The sequence below is a fragment of the Salvelinus sp. IW2-2015 genome, linkage group LG8, assembly GCF_002910315.2.
Source record: "Salvelinus sp. IW2-2015 linkage group LG8, ASM291031v2, whole genome shotgun sequence".
NCBI classification, from domain to species: Eukaryota; Metazoa; Chordata; class Actinopteri; order Salmoniformes; family Salmonidae; genus Salvelinus; species Salvelinus sp. IW2-2015.
In genome coordinates, this window is record NC_036848.1 from 51,304,365 (window position 1) to 51,323,665 (window position 19,301).

At 40.8% G+C, this 19,301-nt stretch overlaps 2 protein-coding genes across 5 annotated transcripts in view; both read left to right on the forward strand.

The window, feature by feature from the left end:
- The window catches only part of col21a1 (collagen, type XXI, alpha 1), a 46,638-nt gene extending 34,142 nt beyond the window's left edge, over positions 1 to 12,496 (forward strand). For 3 of the 4 annotated variants that reach the window (XM_023993638.2, XM_070444987.1, XM_070444988.1), the window contains exons 18-29: positions 649 to 702; positions 911 to 964; positions 3,131 to 3,184; positions 3,486 to 3,557; positions 4,440 to 4,475; positions 6,738 to 6,782; positions 7,306 to 7,338; positions 7,448 to 7,594; positions 7,770 to 7,824; positions 7,909 to 8,103; positions 9,561 to 9,638; positions 10,385 to 12,496. In XM_023993638.2, the coding sequence (XP_023849406.1) occupies positions 649 to 702; positions 911 to 964; positions 3,131 to 3,184; positions 3,486 to 3,557; positions 4,440 to 4,475; positions 6,738 to 6,782; positions 7,306 to 7,338; positions 7,448 to 7,594; positions 7,770 to 7,824; positions 7,909 to 8,103; positions 9,561 to 9,638; positions 10,385 to 10,575 (1,014 nt within the window). In that variant the 3' untranslated portion in view covers positions 10,576 to 12,496. Of the gene's footprint in view, positions 1 to 648; positions 703 to 910; positions 965 to 3,130; positions 3,185 to 3,485; positions 3,558 to 4,439; positions 4,476 to 6,737; positions 6,783 to 7,305; positions 7,339 to 7,443; positions 7,595 to 7,769; positions 7,825 to 7,908; positions 8,104 to 9,560; positions 9,639 to 10,384 lie in introns of those variants that run through there. The other variant, XM_070444989.1, reaches the window with a different exon arrangement.
- A 5,393-nt stretch (positions 12,497 to 17,889) lies between these two features.
- bmp5 (bone morphogenetic protein 5) overlaps positions 17,890 to 19,301 on the forward strand; it is a 34,444-nt gene continuing 33,032 nt past the window's right edge. The window contains 1 exon segment of the mRNA XM_023993642.2: positions 17,890 to 18,949. Coding sequence (XP_023849410.1) covers positions 18,454 to 18,949 — 496 coding nt within the window. The 5' untranslated portion in view covers positions 17,890 to 18,453.

Here is a 19,301-nt window from a genome sequence, read left to right on the forward strand (position 1 = left end):
GCATTCCCTTATTTTATGTCTAAAACTATTTATSAACACTATACTGTTTTCAACTATGGTTTACATGCACTGTTATAATGTATAGACTAAAATAAATAGGAATATAATAAAGTAAGCCTAGTCGTTAAAGTGTTGGGCCAGTAACCGTAAAATTGTTYGTTTGAATCCCTGAGTCGACTAGGTGAAAGATCTGCCGKTGTGCCCTTGAGCAAGGCACTGAACCCTAATTGTTCTTGTAAGTCGCTCTGGATAAGATTTTAGCATCTGTTAAATGACAAAAATATAAGTGCGGGTGATGGATTTTGGAAAATCCACAAATTATTTCGGGATTACTAGAATTTGAAGACTTCAGTCTTGCCCACAAATAAGTACATTTTCAAAAGTCCTCTGAGGACCCAGTACCCTATCCCCATAACATTAGACTTTTATAAACTATGGTTCAAGTTTTGATATTGAAATACATAAATAAAGTTTAATAAAGATGTCATAAGTGACAGAGAGAAAGAGCACACATGCAATCAATCAGGGAAGTTGTTATACTTGTATTTCTTCGCAAAAAATATTTCCAAATTGAACAACTGCTGCGTTAAATTACAGCATAGAAAAGTGACTACCAATGTTATTAATTATATGATTCTATAATTACAGGGTGAAGATGGTTTGCCAGGACCGAAGGGAGCCAAAGGTTCGACWGGAACATCTGTAAGTTGGCTGCCACCAATAGATCCAGTTTCAATTTGTCCAAATGTATTCAGGGTCACACTTACAGTAGTATATTTTACATATGTATGGAGCAAAGWTCTAAGGAATTTTCACACATACTCAATGATCCATAATAAATACAAATACAGATGTGTAGAGATACCGGGAACATCGAAACTGATGTTGTTGTCTTGTTTTTCTTATTTAGGGGGACAATGGATTGCCTGGTSAACGTGGATCATCGGGACAACCTGGACCTAAGGTACCAGTGGTTTCTGTTCTCTTCCAGAAATGTAACATCTTGTCAATGGGATTATGTCAATCACGGATTATGTCGATTTTCCTTTGCCCAATGTCCATGTGAGTACTATTTGCAGAASTAGTAAAATGCACTTTTCATGGGGMGCTGAGAACATCTCAATAACTTGTGTAAATATAGTCAATAGTAGTAGTAAAGATTGCTCAAACATATACCTTAATACACCATATTAGCATTGAAATGATGTGAACCAATACAGGTACAAATGWAGGATCTTAATTTGATCACTGTTTTGTTGCTTAGAATGTTCCTGCACAYCAGGAAATGCTAACTTTTWGTGTATTTTAACTTAAAAAAGGCTTCTAAAGTTTGTCATTTCCACCTTTAAATTTCAGACTTAATCTAACAAAAAATCCATCACCTCATACAAAAATGTCCATGAATTATAATTGGTTTAATAGGTATTTTCCTGCTGTAGCAAACTGGCACAAATTAAGATCCTACATCTGTACTGTGTTGGACCAATTTGAGTGTTCTGGCCAGAAGATCTCAATTACTCCTGTCTCCTGCAACACCACCACTAGAGGCAGTGATGACCACACAGAGGAACTTTAAAACCCTTAATMACATTGAGCAGTGTTATGAAATTCAAAATATTGCCGGCTACATTACCTCATCTGTCCTTAAAAGGGTTTATAGTTGTGCTGTGCATATCAGCCCTTGTCTATTGGTGTGTGAAATCCGTTCCTCTAGTCGTGTTAGAGTGCCACTGTATAGGCCTACCGAGACATGCAACAAAACTCTGCATTATTGTAGATGCATATAGTGCTTGGGTTAGCATTTTCTGCAGTGATATAATTTCTAGCGAGTATGTTGTTTAGAGCAGTGCCATGGTTATACTAGAGACGCCAAATGAAATGGTGATACAAGTTGACTACTATTGCCTTCGCCAGTGGAATTTTGGGATGGAAATCAAAAGCGGTCTGGTACTCTGGTCTCGACTCTCTGTCTCCCAATCACTTTTCATTAGCTGATATCTGTTTAACAAGAGTCAATGTTTATTGGTTAATGGCACAGGAGTGAAATAGTAGTTTCTGGACATGAGCAGGGTTTTCATATTAATGTCCTAGTTTCAAACAGCATTTATTAGGGAGAGGATATTTGTTTAGAAAAAGAAAAAACACAAACTAGGGCTGGGTTTAAATCTGATCAGCGCTAGATAATGTAATAGTGTAACAGTACTCTTCTTGCGTTGTGTACAATCAATCATCGACACGAACTCCAACTTGTAGCACCAGTCATGGAGCTTTATTCTGATAGAAACAGCACAAAATTTCACGTCATGCAATGCACGGCTCACCATCCAACTCTGCACTCACGCACGCTGGTTTGGTGCTTGTTCACTGAGCAATGTAGTTACCAAAATAATACAACAATTACAATATAATATTTTGAACAATGTACCCGATAGAAACAGCACAAAATGTCACGTCATGCAATGCACGGCTCACCATCCAACTCTGCACTCACGCACTGTACAAAATATACGAACCACCCCACCAGACACAGTAAGTTGCTAGCTAGTATTAGCGGGAATTCTCTACAACAAAATGCACGACAAATATTCACCAAAAAACGCTGCATCTTACGTGTGATGTTCGAATAACATTTACAAACAAATTGATATAAATTGTACATTTAAATCATCACTTGGGAGTATAAAAATCACTTTTGACGTACAGTGCTTTGCAAKCAACAACTTWCCGCTGGTTTGGTGCTTGTTCACTGGGACGATTCTAACTGAAACATCCCCCCTCGTAAGCAAGCTACGCAAACCAGCCAATAAGATGCCATGTTGAGTAGGTGAAGGCAAGACAAAACTAAAACCAAAAACCTATTGGCTTAACAATAAAGTGGCAAGGGGAATCACCAATATAACCCTGTTACAATAGCACGCTTGACATTTAAATGTAATTTCTGATTGAGCCGACATATGCAGCACTTACCTTGAATGTGGTCTCTGCCAATGTGGAAACAATGCCTTTCAACAATGCCTTTTTTTCACAGCAGTATTTCATGATTTACAAGCAGAATTGTATTTACAAATCAGCATCTTCTATGTATTTTATGAAGTACCTCCTTCAACTAATAATTTTTTCTCAAATAAAGGGCAGCAAAGGTGAAAGTGGACTTCCAGGTCAACCAGGGGTTCCAGGACAGGAGGTCAACATTTTAAGTTTTATATCAGTTGATATTGTGTCTATTATGAATGTAAAGGTGATTKCGTAATTTAGATTTGTTTTAAGAAGGCTGTGTGAGTCATTGATGAACCCCTACAGTGCGACGTAAGTTACAGAACATCTAAGAGACAAAGTGTCCTTACTGTGGGTTCTTACTATGTACAGATATGTGGTTGTCTCACCCAGCTATCTTAAGACTTGTAAGTCGCTGTAATAAGAGTGTCTGCTAAATGACTCAAATGTACATGTACAGTATAATGCTGATTGAATGAATGGTATTCCAGGGCAAGTCAGGTGACCATGGTGGAACAGGTCAGCCAGGACACCCAGGAATGCCAGGCCTGACAGGACCTAAGGTAGTTATTAGGGAGAGGACAGTCTCCTACAAAATCACTCTTAACTGCTGTGAAATTACTGTGTCTATACTGTTCAATAGGGATTTACCTACTTAGCAATTATTGGAATTATTGGAATTAGCAATTATACTAATTTTCACTAAATGTTCTGCTCAAATAGGTTCTTTTGAAATTGGTATAATTATTTATTTTTCTGAGGCGTAGTGTACGAATGAGCTGGGATTAAGCATTAAGAATGTTTTCTGCAAATGTTTTCAGTGTTGCCATCCCGATCACATTTTGTTTATTTAATGAGCGAGGAAAAACACTGACGTTGCATTTTGATGAAGAATTAGGAGCCAGAAAACTACTTTATAGTGAGCTGTGTTTCCAGATTTACCTCCATTAACTTCAATAAAGAATAATAATTTATACCACAGCTTCCAAGCAAGCCTTTCATAGGATGACATAAATAAATTACCCCAAGGACTGCAATTTACAGGTGAGGGTTACTCAAATGCAATAAAATACATCATTGATCAATAACAGTATTTTTTACAGGAACTGTTTCACAGACATTATTTGAACTTCCACCCTAGAGACAATTARATCTAGCTTACCGTATCATAAACAGTACTTTTTAGTTTGCCTTTCGTTTAATTTCTACCACTTCAGGACAACTTGCAATCTTACAACAAAATATATTTTCAAAAAACAGGGAAACACTACAAGAGGCTTGTAGAATGTTTAACATACTGTCATCTGGCATATRCATAGCATGTTCCATGGACTTGATGCAGCTGAAGTTTGAACATTTGTAACTGTAACTCTGTATTCTCCTATTGTAACAATATTSTAACAATATCATAACACGTGATTGTTGTGTAATTTCTATCTCACCAGGGACAAAGGGGAGATCCAGGTGAACGAGGAGGGGAGGTATTCGCAACATTTAATAACTCCTGATGACAATTCAAATCCATTAGCTGCCCTTGATTCTTTGTATGGAGCGTCTGTCCTCTCAGAGGATTTCAGATGGAATTCCAGACATTTAAAGCATAGTTTAGTTATATTTTGCCATGCTGTTCAGTCCAAGAGAGCAAATAATGGTAAACAGCAACAAAATGAAATGTAATATACTGTAACTGATGAACATATTGAAACCTTCATTTGACTTATGGACCGGAGGTTGCTTTGGGAAACATACAGTACCAGTCAAAAGTTTGGACAAACCTACCCATTCAAGGGTTTTTCTTTATTTTTACTATTTTCAACATTGTAGAAAAATAGTAAAGACATCAAAACTATGAAATAACACATGTGAAATCATATAGTAACCAAAAAAGTGTTAAACAAATCAAAATATATTTTAGATTCTTCAAAGGAGCCACCCTTTGCCTTGATAACAGCTTTGCACACTCTTGGCATTCTCTCAACCAGCTTCACCTGGAATGTTTTTCCAACAGTCTTAAAGGACTTCCTACATATGCTGAYTACTTGTTGGATGCTTTTCCTTCACTCTGCGGTCCAACTCACCCCAAACCATCTCAATTGGGTTGAAMTCGGGTGATTGCGGAGGTCAGGTCATCTGATGCAGCACTCCATCACTCTCCTTCTTGGTCAAATAGCCTTTACACAGCTTGGAGGTGTGTTGGGTCATTGTCCTGTTGACAAACAAATGATAGTTCCACTAAGCGCTAACCAGATGGGATGATGTATCGCTGCAGAATGCTGTGGTAGCCATGCTGGTTAAGTTTGCCTTGAATTCTAAATAAATCACAGACAGTGTCACAAGCAAAGCACCCCCACACCATCACACCTCCTCCTCCATGCTTCACGGTGGGAATCACACATGCAGAGATCATCTGTTCACCTACTCTCCGTCTCACAAAGACACAGCGGTTGGAACCAAAAATCTCAAATTTGGACTCATCAGACCAAAGGACAGATTTCCACCGGTCTAACGTCCATTGCTCATGTTTCMTGGCCCAAGCATGTCTCTTCTTCTTATTGGTGTCCCTTAATTGTGGTTTCTTTGCAGCAATTCGACTATGGAGGCCTGATTCACGCAGGCTCCTCTGAACAGTTGATGTTGAGATGTGGCTGTTACTTGAACTCTGTGAAGCATTTATTTGGGCTGCCATTTCTGAAGCTGGTAACTCTAATGAACTTATCCTCTGCAGCAGAGGTAACTCTGGGTCTTCCTTTCCTGTGGCGGTCCTCATGAGAGCCAGTTTCATCATAGCGCTTGATAGTTTTGCGACTGCACTTGAAGAAACTTTCAAAGTTATTTACATTTTCTGTATTGACTGACCTTCATGTCTTAAAGTAATGATGGATTGTCTTTTCTCTTTGCTTATTTGAGCTYTTCTTGCCATAATATGGACTTGGTCTTTTACCAAAAGGGATACCTTTGTATACCACCCCTACCATGTCACAACATAACTTATTGGCTCAAACGCATTAAGAAGGAAAGAAATTCCACAAATTAACTTTTAACAAGGCACACCTGTTAATTGAAATGCATTATAGGTGACTACCTCATGAAGCTGGTTGAGAGAATGCCAAAAGTGTGCAAATCTGTCATCGAGGCAAAGGGTGGCTACTTTGAGGAATCTCAAATATAAAATATATTTTGATTTGTTTAACACTTTTTTGGTTACTACATGATTCCACATGTGTTATTTTAGAGTTTTGATATCTTCAGTATTATTCTACAATGTAGAAAATAGTAAAAAATAAAGAAAAAACATTGAATGAGTAGGTGTGTCCAAACCTTTGACTGGTACTGTATATACAGGTTGCTACATTTTCCATGTACAAAAGACTGCTTCAAGTATAATCGGATGCTTGGCTCACTACCTCCTTCCAAATGTGGTTGCTTTCATTTAGCCAGAGTGGAATCATGTTGAACAACCGCTTAATTCAAAAGTAATGGAAAACAGGGACAGCTATGATCTTTTGGGGGGAAACTAGGAAGCGTATTGAGTCAAATGACAATGTCACCACAGAACTGCGGTTAATTAAGAAGTCACTTGTACTYAGTCTCTGGATGGAAATATCATTAAACTGACTGTCATGGACATAGCAACAACCTTCTTGTAAAATCTCACTKATTTGATTACTGAAGACCTTACATTTAATCACAAACAGAATGACTAAAAACAAAAACCATAATTGCTAGTTTAATTTTCTCTACAGGGATTGAGAGGTGAAAAYGGAGATATGGGAATTCCAGGGAATCATGTAAGTTCCCCTTCCTATGATTACATCAAAAACATTTTTTACAATAATGAATGAATTCTATAATGGCTATACAAGAGCATTTTGACCAATTGGACAGTTGATTGTCCAGTGGCCTCGGAAGCCCAGTTACATAATATTTACTGCTTGCAAGTGCTACAGTAGACTTTTTCTATTGGGAAACCTTTCTCACCACATTATAGTGGTTCTTCAATAGCCTAAATAATTTGTAAATGMGAATATTTTCCTCTTGTCACAATGTATTTATTTCKTATTATAGACTAGCACTGATCTAATACATTCATGTACAGAAATTGGATTGTGAATTTGGAAGTYTCAGAACAACTCTCAAATTGACTTCTGACGATCACTTTTCCATTGACAATATCAATTTAAACAGCATGTTTTCCCTTTATCCACATCTAGAGGATATGGAAGTTAGTTGTATTTKCATCTCATTCAATTCCAATTACATTATAATTAATGAACATTACTAATAATCAGCCATTATGACTTTGATTGACAGGGCTCTAATGGCTCATCGGGACAAAAAGGAGAGGTAAGTTTGTCATTGACTACTGTAAGTAGCTGTAGCCCTGAATAGCCAAGCATACATCACCATCTAGAGCAGTGTGTGTGTACTTATACTATGCTCTTGTGGAAGCCAGAAAGGGACAACAGGAGACCCCGGTCAGAGGGGACTGGGAGGTCACCAAGGCCAGCCAGGACTATCTGGGCAGACAGGCCCGCCTGGGCCTCGAGGACAGAGCGGGGACGTTGGCCCTCTTGGGCCACCTGGACTAGAGGGGAGACCTGTATGTACCTCACCAGTACAATCACCAGTACACTGACCATCCTTGGTCATCAACAACTACCCAACATGTCACTTTTCAACAACAATCGTTCACTGTTCCATCAATGTCTATGCCATTTGTATTAATTGACTCATACATTTTGCATGATGCCATCAATCATGTCACATTTCCACAGGGAAGGGAGATGTCCAAGCAAATAATTCAGGAAATATGCAGAGAGGTACTTAGATGTGAGTATTYATTATGTTTGATCATTGCTGTARTCTGTATAGTACACCTATATCTGAGCCCTCTCCATTGTGTTTTCATCCCAGTGGAGATGCCTTCACTACTTCTCAGTAACCAGCAGCTGAGTAACTGTGACCACTGTCAGACCAGGGATGGGACTCCGGGGMCACCAGGCCCYGTTGGGCCCCAAGGATCTACAGGCTTTCCTGGGAACCCTGGTTCCAGTGGACAGCCAGGCCATCCAGGTCGACCTGGGCATCCTGGGATGCTTGGCTTGAAAGGTAATAAATAGGCTTTAGGACTCAATTAATCTGTGCAGTATGTACAGGTAAACAGTAGAGTAGAATATAAACATAGGCCTAGCTTTTTCCTTTAGTCAAATAAGATTTTAAAATGTGTTTGTACTGTCTGGAACACACTGCATTCTATTTGTACTGTTGGATCACATTGCAATTCTATTTTGTACTGTCTGGAACAGCATTGCATTCTATTTGTACTGTCTGGAACACATTGCATTCTATTTGTACTGTCTGGAAAACACTGCATTCTATGTGTTCTTCTGGAACACATTGCATTCTATTTGTACTGTCTGGAACACATTGCATTCTATGTGTTATCTGGAACACATTGCATTATATTTGTACTGCCTGGAACACATTACATTCTATGTGTTCTATCTGGAACACATTGCATTATATTTGTACTGCTGGAACATTGCATTCTTTTTGTATCTGGAACACATTGCATTCTATGTGTTCTATCTGGAACACATTGCATTCTATGTGTTCTATCTGGAACACATTGCATTCTATTTGTACTGTCTGGAACACATTGCATTCTATGTGTTCTATCTGGAACACATTGCATTATATTTGTCTGTCTGGAACACATTGCATTCTATTTGTTCTATCTGGAACACATTGCAATAATTTGTACTGTCTGGACACATTGCATTCTATTTTTTCTATCTGGAACACATTGCATTATATTTGTACTGTCTGGAACACATTGCATTATATTTCTTTTTTCTATCTGGAACACATTGCATTCTATTTGTATGTCTGGAACACATTGCATTCTATGTGTTCTATCTGGAACACATTGCATTCTATTTGTACTGTCTGGAACACATTGCATTCTATTTTTCTGTCTGGAACACATTTCATTCTTATTGTCTATTGGAACACATTGCATTCTATTTTACTGTCTGGAACACATTGCATTCTATTTGTTCTATCTGGACACATTGCATTTATTTCTGTCTGGAACACATTGCAATTCTATTTGTTCTTTCTGGAACACATTGCATTCTATTTGTTCTATCTGGAACACATTGCATTCTATTTGTATGTCTGGAACATTGCATTATATTTGTACTGTCTGGAACACATTGCATTCTATTTGTATTGTCTGGAACACATTGCATTTATTTCTACTGTCTGGAACACATTGCAGTCTATTTGTTCTATCTGGAACACATTGCATTCTATTTGTACTGTCTGGAACACATTGCATTCTATTTGTACTGTCTGGAACACATTGCATTCTATTTGTATTGTCTGGAACACATTGCATTTATATTTCTACTGTCTGGCACATTGCATTCTATTTGTTCTATCTGAACACATTGCATTCTATTTGTACTGTCTGAACACATTGCATTTATTTGTATTTGTCTGGAAACATTGCATTATATTTCTACTGTCTGGAACACATAGCATTCTATTTGTGTTTCCAGGAGATCCTGGATTAAAGGGTGAGAAGGGCAGTCAAGGAAGAACAGAGATTGGAGATCCGGGAACACCAGGGCCTCCAGGTAATAATAAGAATATAATACATGTTTACTATGTATGGTARGCTACTGTTCATTCAATTGGATATATGCAATTTACACTGAGTATACAAAACATTATGAACACCTACTCTTTCCATGAGATAGACTAAGATCCCTTATTGATGTCACCTGTTAAATCCACTTCAATCAGTGTAGATGAAGGGAAGGAGACAGGTTAAAGAAGTATTTTTAAGCCTTGAGACAATTGAGAAATGGATTGTGTATGTGTACCATTCACAGGGTGAATGGGCAAGACAAAAGATGTAAGTGCCTTTGAACGGGGTATGGTAGTAGGTGCCAGGTGCACCGGTTTGTGTCAAAAAAATTAGGCTGTTCTGAGGGCAAAAGGAAGGGTGCAACTCAATATTAGGAAGGTGTTCTGTATGTTTTGTACACTCAGTGCAGTTATGTCTATTCAGTTATTTAGTTAAGATAGAAATGGAATCAGGAGAATGTTCTTAAGATTGATGCATCTGAGTCACTGCATAGTGTCCAATCATGTCCRCAGTCCAAGCTGTTGGAMAGTACTTTCTGGGATTCATTTCAGATCTATTGCGASCCTTTTCCCTCTTCTGCAGATAAACACATWGTAAGCCTTCTGGGACCTTAGCTACCCTTTTTCAATCAAAAGTGATCAAATAACAGGATTAGGAATTGTTGGCAAACCAGTAGGACATGTTTTGGAACCACAAGAGAAACATCTKATTTGTAATTGTCTACTTTCCCAGGTCKAATGGGTCCCCAGGGGTACAGTAAACCAGGTCATCCAGGGAAGCCAGGACCCCCTGGCTTAAACGGGGAGGAGGGMAAGAGAGGTAACCCTGGGGTCCCGGGCCAGCCGGGGGTGTGTCATCTATCCATGTGTTACGGTGTCATGATGAGGAGCAGGGATCCTTTCAGTAAAGGACCAAACTATTGACCCAACATGGCAGCAGGCAGGCAATCAAACAGTCTGGAGTTGATGCATAKATCTCAAAGAAAAACAGCAAATCTTTCCAATCTCAGGAAGATCACATTTTACAGTGTTTCCCATTAGTCACGGAAACAGGAAGTACCTCTTAACATGTATATAGCAAAGATACTCATGTGCATCCTTTCATGACTTTTATCAAGCCCAGTTTATACCTGYTTCTAACCTGGTCCTTTGTCCTGATCTTGTCCACATTTTGACTGTCCCCACATTTTTAGACAGGTGTAGACAGTTATAAGACTGTGATCTGATTGTGATCGAATCTTCCTGACCAGCTTCTTAGGTAGTCAGGCACACGTTGGGTTTGGAAATATCTGTGTAGACGAATCTGGACAGATGGCACCATTGACTTATGTCATCAATATGTGTCTTAAAATAAATAAATAAATATTATTTTGAAGGAATAGCTGTGAAATAATTTGCATACAGGGAGGGGCCAGGAAATCTGGTCACAATGCATGCACAGTGGACGGATAAGAGACTACATTTCTGAAAATTTGGGAAGAATCAGAAAGTGGACAAGATCAGGACACAGGACCCATATTAGCAGCAGGTATAAACCGGCTTTAGAGGGGAAAAAACGTATTCATTCTGTTCTTCTCACATTCTGCTTGTTATGTCATGGGCTCCATTTTGCTTTAAAGGGATAGTACAACATTTTGGCCTTTTTGTACTTACCCAGAGTCAGATGAACTCATGGATACCATTTGTATGTCTCTGCAGGCAGTTTGAAGGTAGGTTCTGGAGCAATTGCTAACTAGCGTTGGCACAATGACTGGAAGTCTACAGGAACAGCTACAGGAACAGCTAGCATGAAAAAATGCTTCACTATCCCTTAAAAGAATGATAGTAATTGCTCCTACATTTGATGGCTTTGGTTGGCATTGGTTGGATTCTGAGCCAAATAGCAATACAAAAAATCCAATGTAAAGAATTCTGCATTGCTCACAGAAGTACACAGGAATAAAGGGTTGGTACTCCACTTGGGCAATGCTGATGGTACATTTTCTTACCAATTACTGCCCCCTGGTGTTGATTGTTTTTTGCACCATACTTTTTGATTGGTCACCCCAAAATTATGCATTCTTTGCACCAGACTTTCTGATTGGTCACCCCAAAATGTAGTGTTTTTGCACCATTTCTTTTTCATGGTCACCCCTCAATTTGTTTAGCAAATTTGTTTGTATTTTTTTATGAAATGTTTAAAGACCCTGTAATCTATTATAATTTGTAATTTGACAAATAAAGTTGTTGTAAACAACATCTAAAGAATTATTACAAAGTTTCAGGCTAAATCTGTGAGCTTGCTATCTCTATAATGGAGGCTGCTATGTTCATGAAACATTTTGATGAATAAACATATAAAAGCCATAATCTAAAACCTGTGTGCATTACAGCGATGCTATTTCAGTTTATATTCTTTTTTTTTTTACAATAACTAGTTTATGTATTGTATGAAAAATACATTAAAAAGTATTTTTTTTTAACTTGAGTAGAGGATAGGCCTACCTACTAACAAATGTAAACCTTGGAAATCCTAGCTACTTTCTGTCAAAAGAGTGAGGGCTAAATGAAACATGTTGACATCTTGACTTAATCTGAAGTTTGCTCTGTTGCAAATTATTTACTGTTCGCGCATATATGACATTTATGTGCCTGAGTACCTTACCTTACCGTACCTTGTCTTACCTTAGRCTATCAAGTTGAAGTATTTTTGGTTATTTATAAAACTGAACTAATTTACTGTGTATTGATGGGCTTTACCTATGAGAGCTTGGTCGTTTTTTTGCTGTGTCTAATTTTGTATGTGTAATGGTGACTTTTGTATTGACTTTTGGTATCATTAATTAAAACTTTTCTATGACGTGAAGTTTTTTTGTGTTTGTGTGTGTCATGCAAATTAAAAAGGATTATTCCACCACTTTTTACCTCATATTATTAATTTCCCTCTGTTTCAAAATCACAGTTAAAAAGAAATACCTTTTGATGAAATCATAATGGGAGCTTTTCTTCTTATCTTTTTACATACAGAATGTAGAAATGTGCCATTTTCATATACTGTATGTAGACACTTGTATGGTTCTGGAGATAATATCAGGTAAAAAAGTGTTGGAATTTCCTTTAAAGTACAGAATTCTCACTGGGGGTAATTGGGGATGATAAATGATGGTCCTAACACTCTCACACTCTTACATCTTTGTACGATCTTGATCAACTGTCACATCACAGTTGCCGGATGACTCAGCCTGKATTTGTGTGTGTGTGGGCGCGRGTGTGTGTGTGTATCTGTGTGTCTGTTTATGGCTGTCTGTCTGCATTAACAGGTAATGTACACATCCTACACTAGATGGTGCAATTGGATTACAAGTCTGCAACTAAACTGTGAAATAACTTCATCAATTGGGATGCTTAGTCAATTGAATGAAAAATAAATACTTTATAGATTGCTAATAATAATAATAATAATAATTTACAATTTCTAGCTATTTTCAGAAGAAACTCAGCTTCAAAGGCATAGAACAAACAAGCAATAGATCTTAATGAGTAGCCTAGCTATAATTAGCTAGGTCAACCAATACGTCATCATGAGTAGCCTAGCTATAGTTAGCTAGGACAACCAATACATCTTCATGAGTAGCCTAGCTATAGTGAAGTCAACCAATACATTATCATGAGTAGCCTAGCTATAGTTAGCTAGGTCAACCAATACATTATCATGAGTAGCCTAGCTATAGTTAGCTAGGTCAACCAATACATCACCATGAGTAGCCTAACTATAGCGAAGCCAACCAATAGAGGCCAAGTCTTTGATGGAGTTTATGCTGCTACTGTATATGTCTTGGGGATAATATTGACAGCACTGCTAACCTGCACCTGAGCCAACCAATGACTGATAGCTTGGACACTATGATAGTACATCAGTTATATTAAAGCTGAGGTAGGCCTACTGCATGATTACAGGTTGTTCTTACATGTAACTATTGCTAACAATCCCTTCAAAAGTTYACATTTTAGTAGTGTATACATAGGTCTGAACATAATTGTAAAAGTAATTGTGTTGCCTTTGATGTAAATGGATGTTAGGATATTTATATCATGATATAGCCAATCAATATACTATTGCAAACCTGGCAAAAGAGCTTAGCAGCCATATCAATAGCACATACGCTCCTGTATACATAGGCTTACACATGCCTGGGGCTTGTGTGGTTCAGTTGATAGAGCGTCGTTTTTGCAATGCCAGGGTTGTATGTTTGATTCCCACAGGGCACCAGTACGTATGAAAATGTATGCACTAACTATAAGTTTCTCTTGATAAAATTCGAAAATCCCCTTTGAACCCCATTATTTAACAATGTCCAATGATGATGACCATACAGCCCCATGTGTTGGTGAGGATAACTCGCGCACATGTCACACCTCACCAGCCTACAGTCTTCTCATTAAGAAAAAAATGATTTGCAACTTTGTGGAGCTAAAAGGAAATAATAATGAACAAAAAAAATAATACCCAACATGCGACAATTTCAGTTCATAGATGGAAAAAAGTCAATTGAAATAAATTCATTAGGCCCTACTTGTCACGATCGTTGTTGTAAGAATCGGACCAAAATGAGGCGTGGTTTGGGTTCATCATCTTTATTACGTGAACTGGCAAAAAACAATGAAGAACAAAACGAACGTGAAGCTATGCAGTGCTCAAGGCAACTATATACAAACAAGATCCCACAACAACAGGTGGGAAAAGGCTGCCTAAATATGATCTCCAATCAGAGACAACGATAGACAGCTGCCTCTGATTGGGAACCATACCAAGCCAACCTAGAAATTATGAAACTAGAATGCCCACCCTAGTCACACCCCGACCTAACCCAAAATAGAGAATAAAGGATCTCTAAGGTCAGGGCGTGACAGTACCCCCTCCCCCCAAAGGTGCGTACTCTGGCCGGCAAAACCTGACTCTATAGGGGAGGGTCCGGGTGGGCATCTAGCCTCGGTGGCGGCTCCGGTGCGGGACGTGGACACCGCTCCGCTCGCGGATCCGCCCGCTTCGGTGGCGACTCTGGTGCGGGGATCGTCGCCTGAAGCTCCGGACCATGGATCGTCGCCGGAGGAACCAGACCGTGGATCATCGCCGGGGACTCCGGACCGTGGATRGTCGCAGGAGGAACCGGGCCGTGGATCGTCGCCYGAAGCTCCGGCCCGTAGATCGTCGCCGGAGGAACCGGACCGGGAACCCTCGCTGAAGGCTCTGGACTGGGAACCCTCGCTGGAGGCTCCGGACTGGGAACCCTCGCAGGAGGCTCCGGACCGGGAACCCTCGCAGGATGCTCCGGACCGGGAACCCTCGCAGGAGGCTCTGGACTGGGAACCCTCGCAGGAGGCTCTGGACTAGGAACCCTCACTGGAGGCTCTGGACTGGGAACCCTCACAGGAGGCTCTAGACCATGGATCATCGCTGGAGGCTCCAGGCCATGGATCATCACTGGAGACTCCAGGTCATGGACCATCACCGGAGGCTCCGGACTGGAAACCGTTGCCGGAGGCTCCGGACTGGGAACCCTTGCCGGAGGCTCCGGATTGTGAACCGTCGCCGGAGGCTCCGGACTGGGAACCGTCGCTGAAGGCTCCGGACTGCAGACCGTCGCTGGAGGCTCTGGACTGCAGACCGTCGCTGGAGGCCTGGTGCGTGGAGCTGGCAAAGGGCGTACCGGGCTGAGGAGGCGCACTGGAGGTCTGGAGCGTAGAGCTTGCACAATGTGTCCTGSACAGATGACAACCTTCGCACAGCCAGTGCGGGGGGCTGGCACAGGACGCACTGGGCTGTGGAGGCGCACTGGAGACACGGTGCGTAGAACCGGCACAGGACGTACTGGGACGTGGAGGCGCACTGGAGGTCTGGAGCGTAGAGCTGGCACAACGTGTCCTGGACAGATTAGAACCTTCGCACTGCAAGTGCGGGGAGCTGGCACAGGACGCACCAGGCTGTGGAGGCGCACTGGAGACACGGTGCGTAGAACCGGCACACATTGTACCGGAATGATGACACGCTCCTCAAAGCGAGTGCGGAGAGCTGGCACAGGACGTACTGGGCTGTGGAGGCGCACTGGAGACCTGGTGCGTGGAGCCGGCACAGATGGTACCGYACAGATGACACGCTCCTCAGGACGAATACGGGGAGCTGACACAGGTGGCATCGGCTAACACGCTACTTAGGGCGAATGTCTTGCCTCCCCAGSCAAACCAACAGCTCTTCCMCTTCACTCTCTTCACATTTCGCCAACCACTCCTCGAAGGTCTCTATCTCACCCCTCCGTTCACTCTCTCAATCTATCCAACTCTTCCTCCATGGTCTCTAACTCACCACTCAGCGTCGCCGACCACCSCGTGTMCCCCCCCCKAAAWWKWTTTMGAGGCTGCTTCTTGGGCCTACGTCGTGGCCGCGAACCCCGATGTCGTCGCTTTCCCTCCTTCGCTGCTTCCGCCTGCTTCCATGGCAGACTTTTGTCTCCTGCCATTATTTCGTCCCAAGTCCAGGATGTCCTCCACTCCTGGCTTTCCTCCCAGACCCAGGATCCCTGCTCCTCCTGGGCACGCTGCTTGGTCCGTGGGTGGTGGGATCTTCTGTCACGATCGTTGTTGTAAGAATCAGACCAAAATGCAGCTTGGTTTGGGTTCATCATCTTTATTACGTGAACCGGCAAAAAACAATAAAGAACAAAACGAACGTGAAGCTATGCAGTGCTCAAGGCAACTATACACAAACAAGATCCCACAACAACAGGTGGGAAAAGGCTGCCTAAATATGATCCCCAATCAGAGACAARGATAGACAGCTGCCTCTGATTGGGAACCATACCAAGCCAACCTAGAAATTATMAAACTAGAATGCCCACCCTAGTCACACCCCGACCTAACCCAAAATAGAGAATAAAGGATCTCTAAGGTCAGGGCGTGACACTACTCTATTTATTTCACATGACCTCCCCCACTGGGGAGGCAAGCCCAGCCAATCAGAATAGGTTTTTCCCCCAAAAGGCCTTTATTACTGACAGAAATACCCCTCAGTTTCATCAGCTGTCCAGGTGGCTGGTCTCAGACGATCCCGCAGGTGAAGAAGCCAGATGTGGAGGTCCTGGGCTGGCGTGGTTACACGTGGTCTGTCGTTGTGAGGCTGGTTGGACGTACTGCRAAATTCTCTATGGCAGAGAAATTAACATTAAATTCACTAGCAACTGGTGGAAATTCCTTCAGTCAGCATGCCAGTTGCACGCTCCATCAAAACTTGGGATATCAGTGGCATTGTGTTATGTGACAAAACTGTACATTTTAGAGTGGCCTTTTAGATTCCCCAGCACAAGGTGCACCTGTGTAATGATCATGCTGTTTAATCAGCTTCTTGATATGCCACACCTGTCTGTAACAATATTCGTCTTCGGATGAAGAGTAGTCATCGGACCAAAGCGCAGCGTGGTAAGTGTTCATGTTATTTTTATTAGAACAGAAACAATAAACAAAATAACAAAGAGAGTGAAACGWAAACGAAACAGTCATGTAAGGTGCAGCAACACAAAACAGAAAACAACTACCCACAAAACACAGGTGGAAAAAGGCTACCTAAGTATGGTTCTCAATCAGAGACAATGATAGACAACTGCCTCTGATTGAGAACCACCCCGGCCAAACACACAGAAAAGAAAACATAGAACACAAAACATAGAATGCCCACCCCAACTCACGCCCTGACCAACCAAAATAGAGACATAAAAAGGATCTCTAAGGTCAGGGCGTGACACTGTCAGGTGGATGGATTATCTTGGCAAATGAGATATGCTCACTAACAAGGATGTAAACAAATTTGGCCACAACATTTGAGAGAAAAAAGCTTTGTGTATGGAACATTTCTGGGATCTTTCATATTTGCATTCATATTTTTGTTCAAAATAGATGGGCCTGTCCAAAAAGACCATCAACATAATATTGTAGGTGGTCAAAAATGTACGTTGATTGATGTATTTCTAGATTCAATGAATGTACAGATTTGATTTTGGAAACAATAATTACTAATTTGTCCAAATGTCCTTTCCTTAAACGCACGGATATGGCCAACCCCGTAGGGATAARRAAATGGCTGTGTCYTTATTCTTTGACTTGTTAAGACAGGTTTCAGATTTCAAGTGTCTCCCCTTGCACATCTGAGTTGCCACATTCATCTRCATGTCGGTTAAGTTTTATTGCGGCCGCTAGAGGTGGATGCAAAAACTTGTTCCTGGATGGGATYGACTCATTGGATAGACAWCAAGCTTCAACACATTTTCCCAAAAACTTTACGCGCCGTGGCAACTAGWGGCAACGGGTGCTATTACTATATATAGTCTACTGATTTCCACTCAAAGGGGCTTTTATGTTCCTATTCAATGAAAGCGTTGGGCTTTTTCGACTTTTATGGGCGTACCTGCATGTTATTGTGTAGGTGCGAGATAAAGTCACAATTACACATGTGATGCGCCTTTTGAAACATGTGACAGTGGGACATTGGATTTAAGCGGAGCACTGGAAAGAACTTCAACAAAAACGTGTTGTTGAAGAGAAGGGAGAGCGAAGGGACAGCTCCACAGCATACGTTGATGTGAGACTTACAAGAACATCATTGGAGGCAGACGTTCTCCTTTAAAGTGTTGTGACAAAATAACCTTTATGTTATGCTGGATGTAAAAAAAAACATTCAGAAATTGTGATATTTGCATTGAAATGGAGATCATCTTTATACATTAGTAACAACTGTATACTTGTGTAACATCATCATCAAAAACATAATTGTGCAAGATGAGAGCTTTCATTTCTTTGAACCGGGCAACGTTTGGACTTTTCTGGAGCTGCTTGAGTTTTCTATACTGCGCTCATTGTGGTTTAGGCGACAACCATGTGCATTCTAGTTTTATTTACAGGAGATTGCGTAACCATGAACGGAGAGAGATTCAGAGAGAGATTCTCTCTATTTTGGGTTTACCACATCGTCCAAGGCCCTTTTCTCCAGGAAAACAAGCATCTTCAGCACCCCTGTTCATGCTTGACCTGTACAATGCCATGACTACTGAGGAAGAAGAAGGGTTGAGAACACAAGAGGTTACAGGGAAAGGATTCAGCGGGAAGGCTCATGGAAACTCGCGTAAAGGGTACRACGGATCTCCGCAGGGAAACTCTCGTGTTTCGCAACCTTACCGCGCGGCTCCTCTGACGAGCCAAAGCCCTCCACTCACTACATCTCACGACACCAACTTTCTAAACGATGCTGATATGGTTATGAGCTTTGTCAACTTAGGTAAGCGAATTGAATTGAGAAAGGTTTCAAGCTTGCTGATTTGTGCCGTGCGCTCCAACACCCAAAAATGGCAAATATTGCGGTAACTGATTAACCACAGTATTTTTTAATCCTTAGAACAATGTCACATGGCCTTCCTACTACTAATATTTTAATATTTTGATTTGTTTATATATTATAGGCTMATTCTTTTTCTTATATTGTCCATAAGTCCTTCAATGCTGGAAACGTACTCTTTAAACCATGCTTTTTTAATTTTTTAAATACCACATAGATTCATATAAATTCTAACTTAACAACATTGATTAAATGAACATGAATCTGTGTTTATTTTTCTTGAATTTGATTGAAT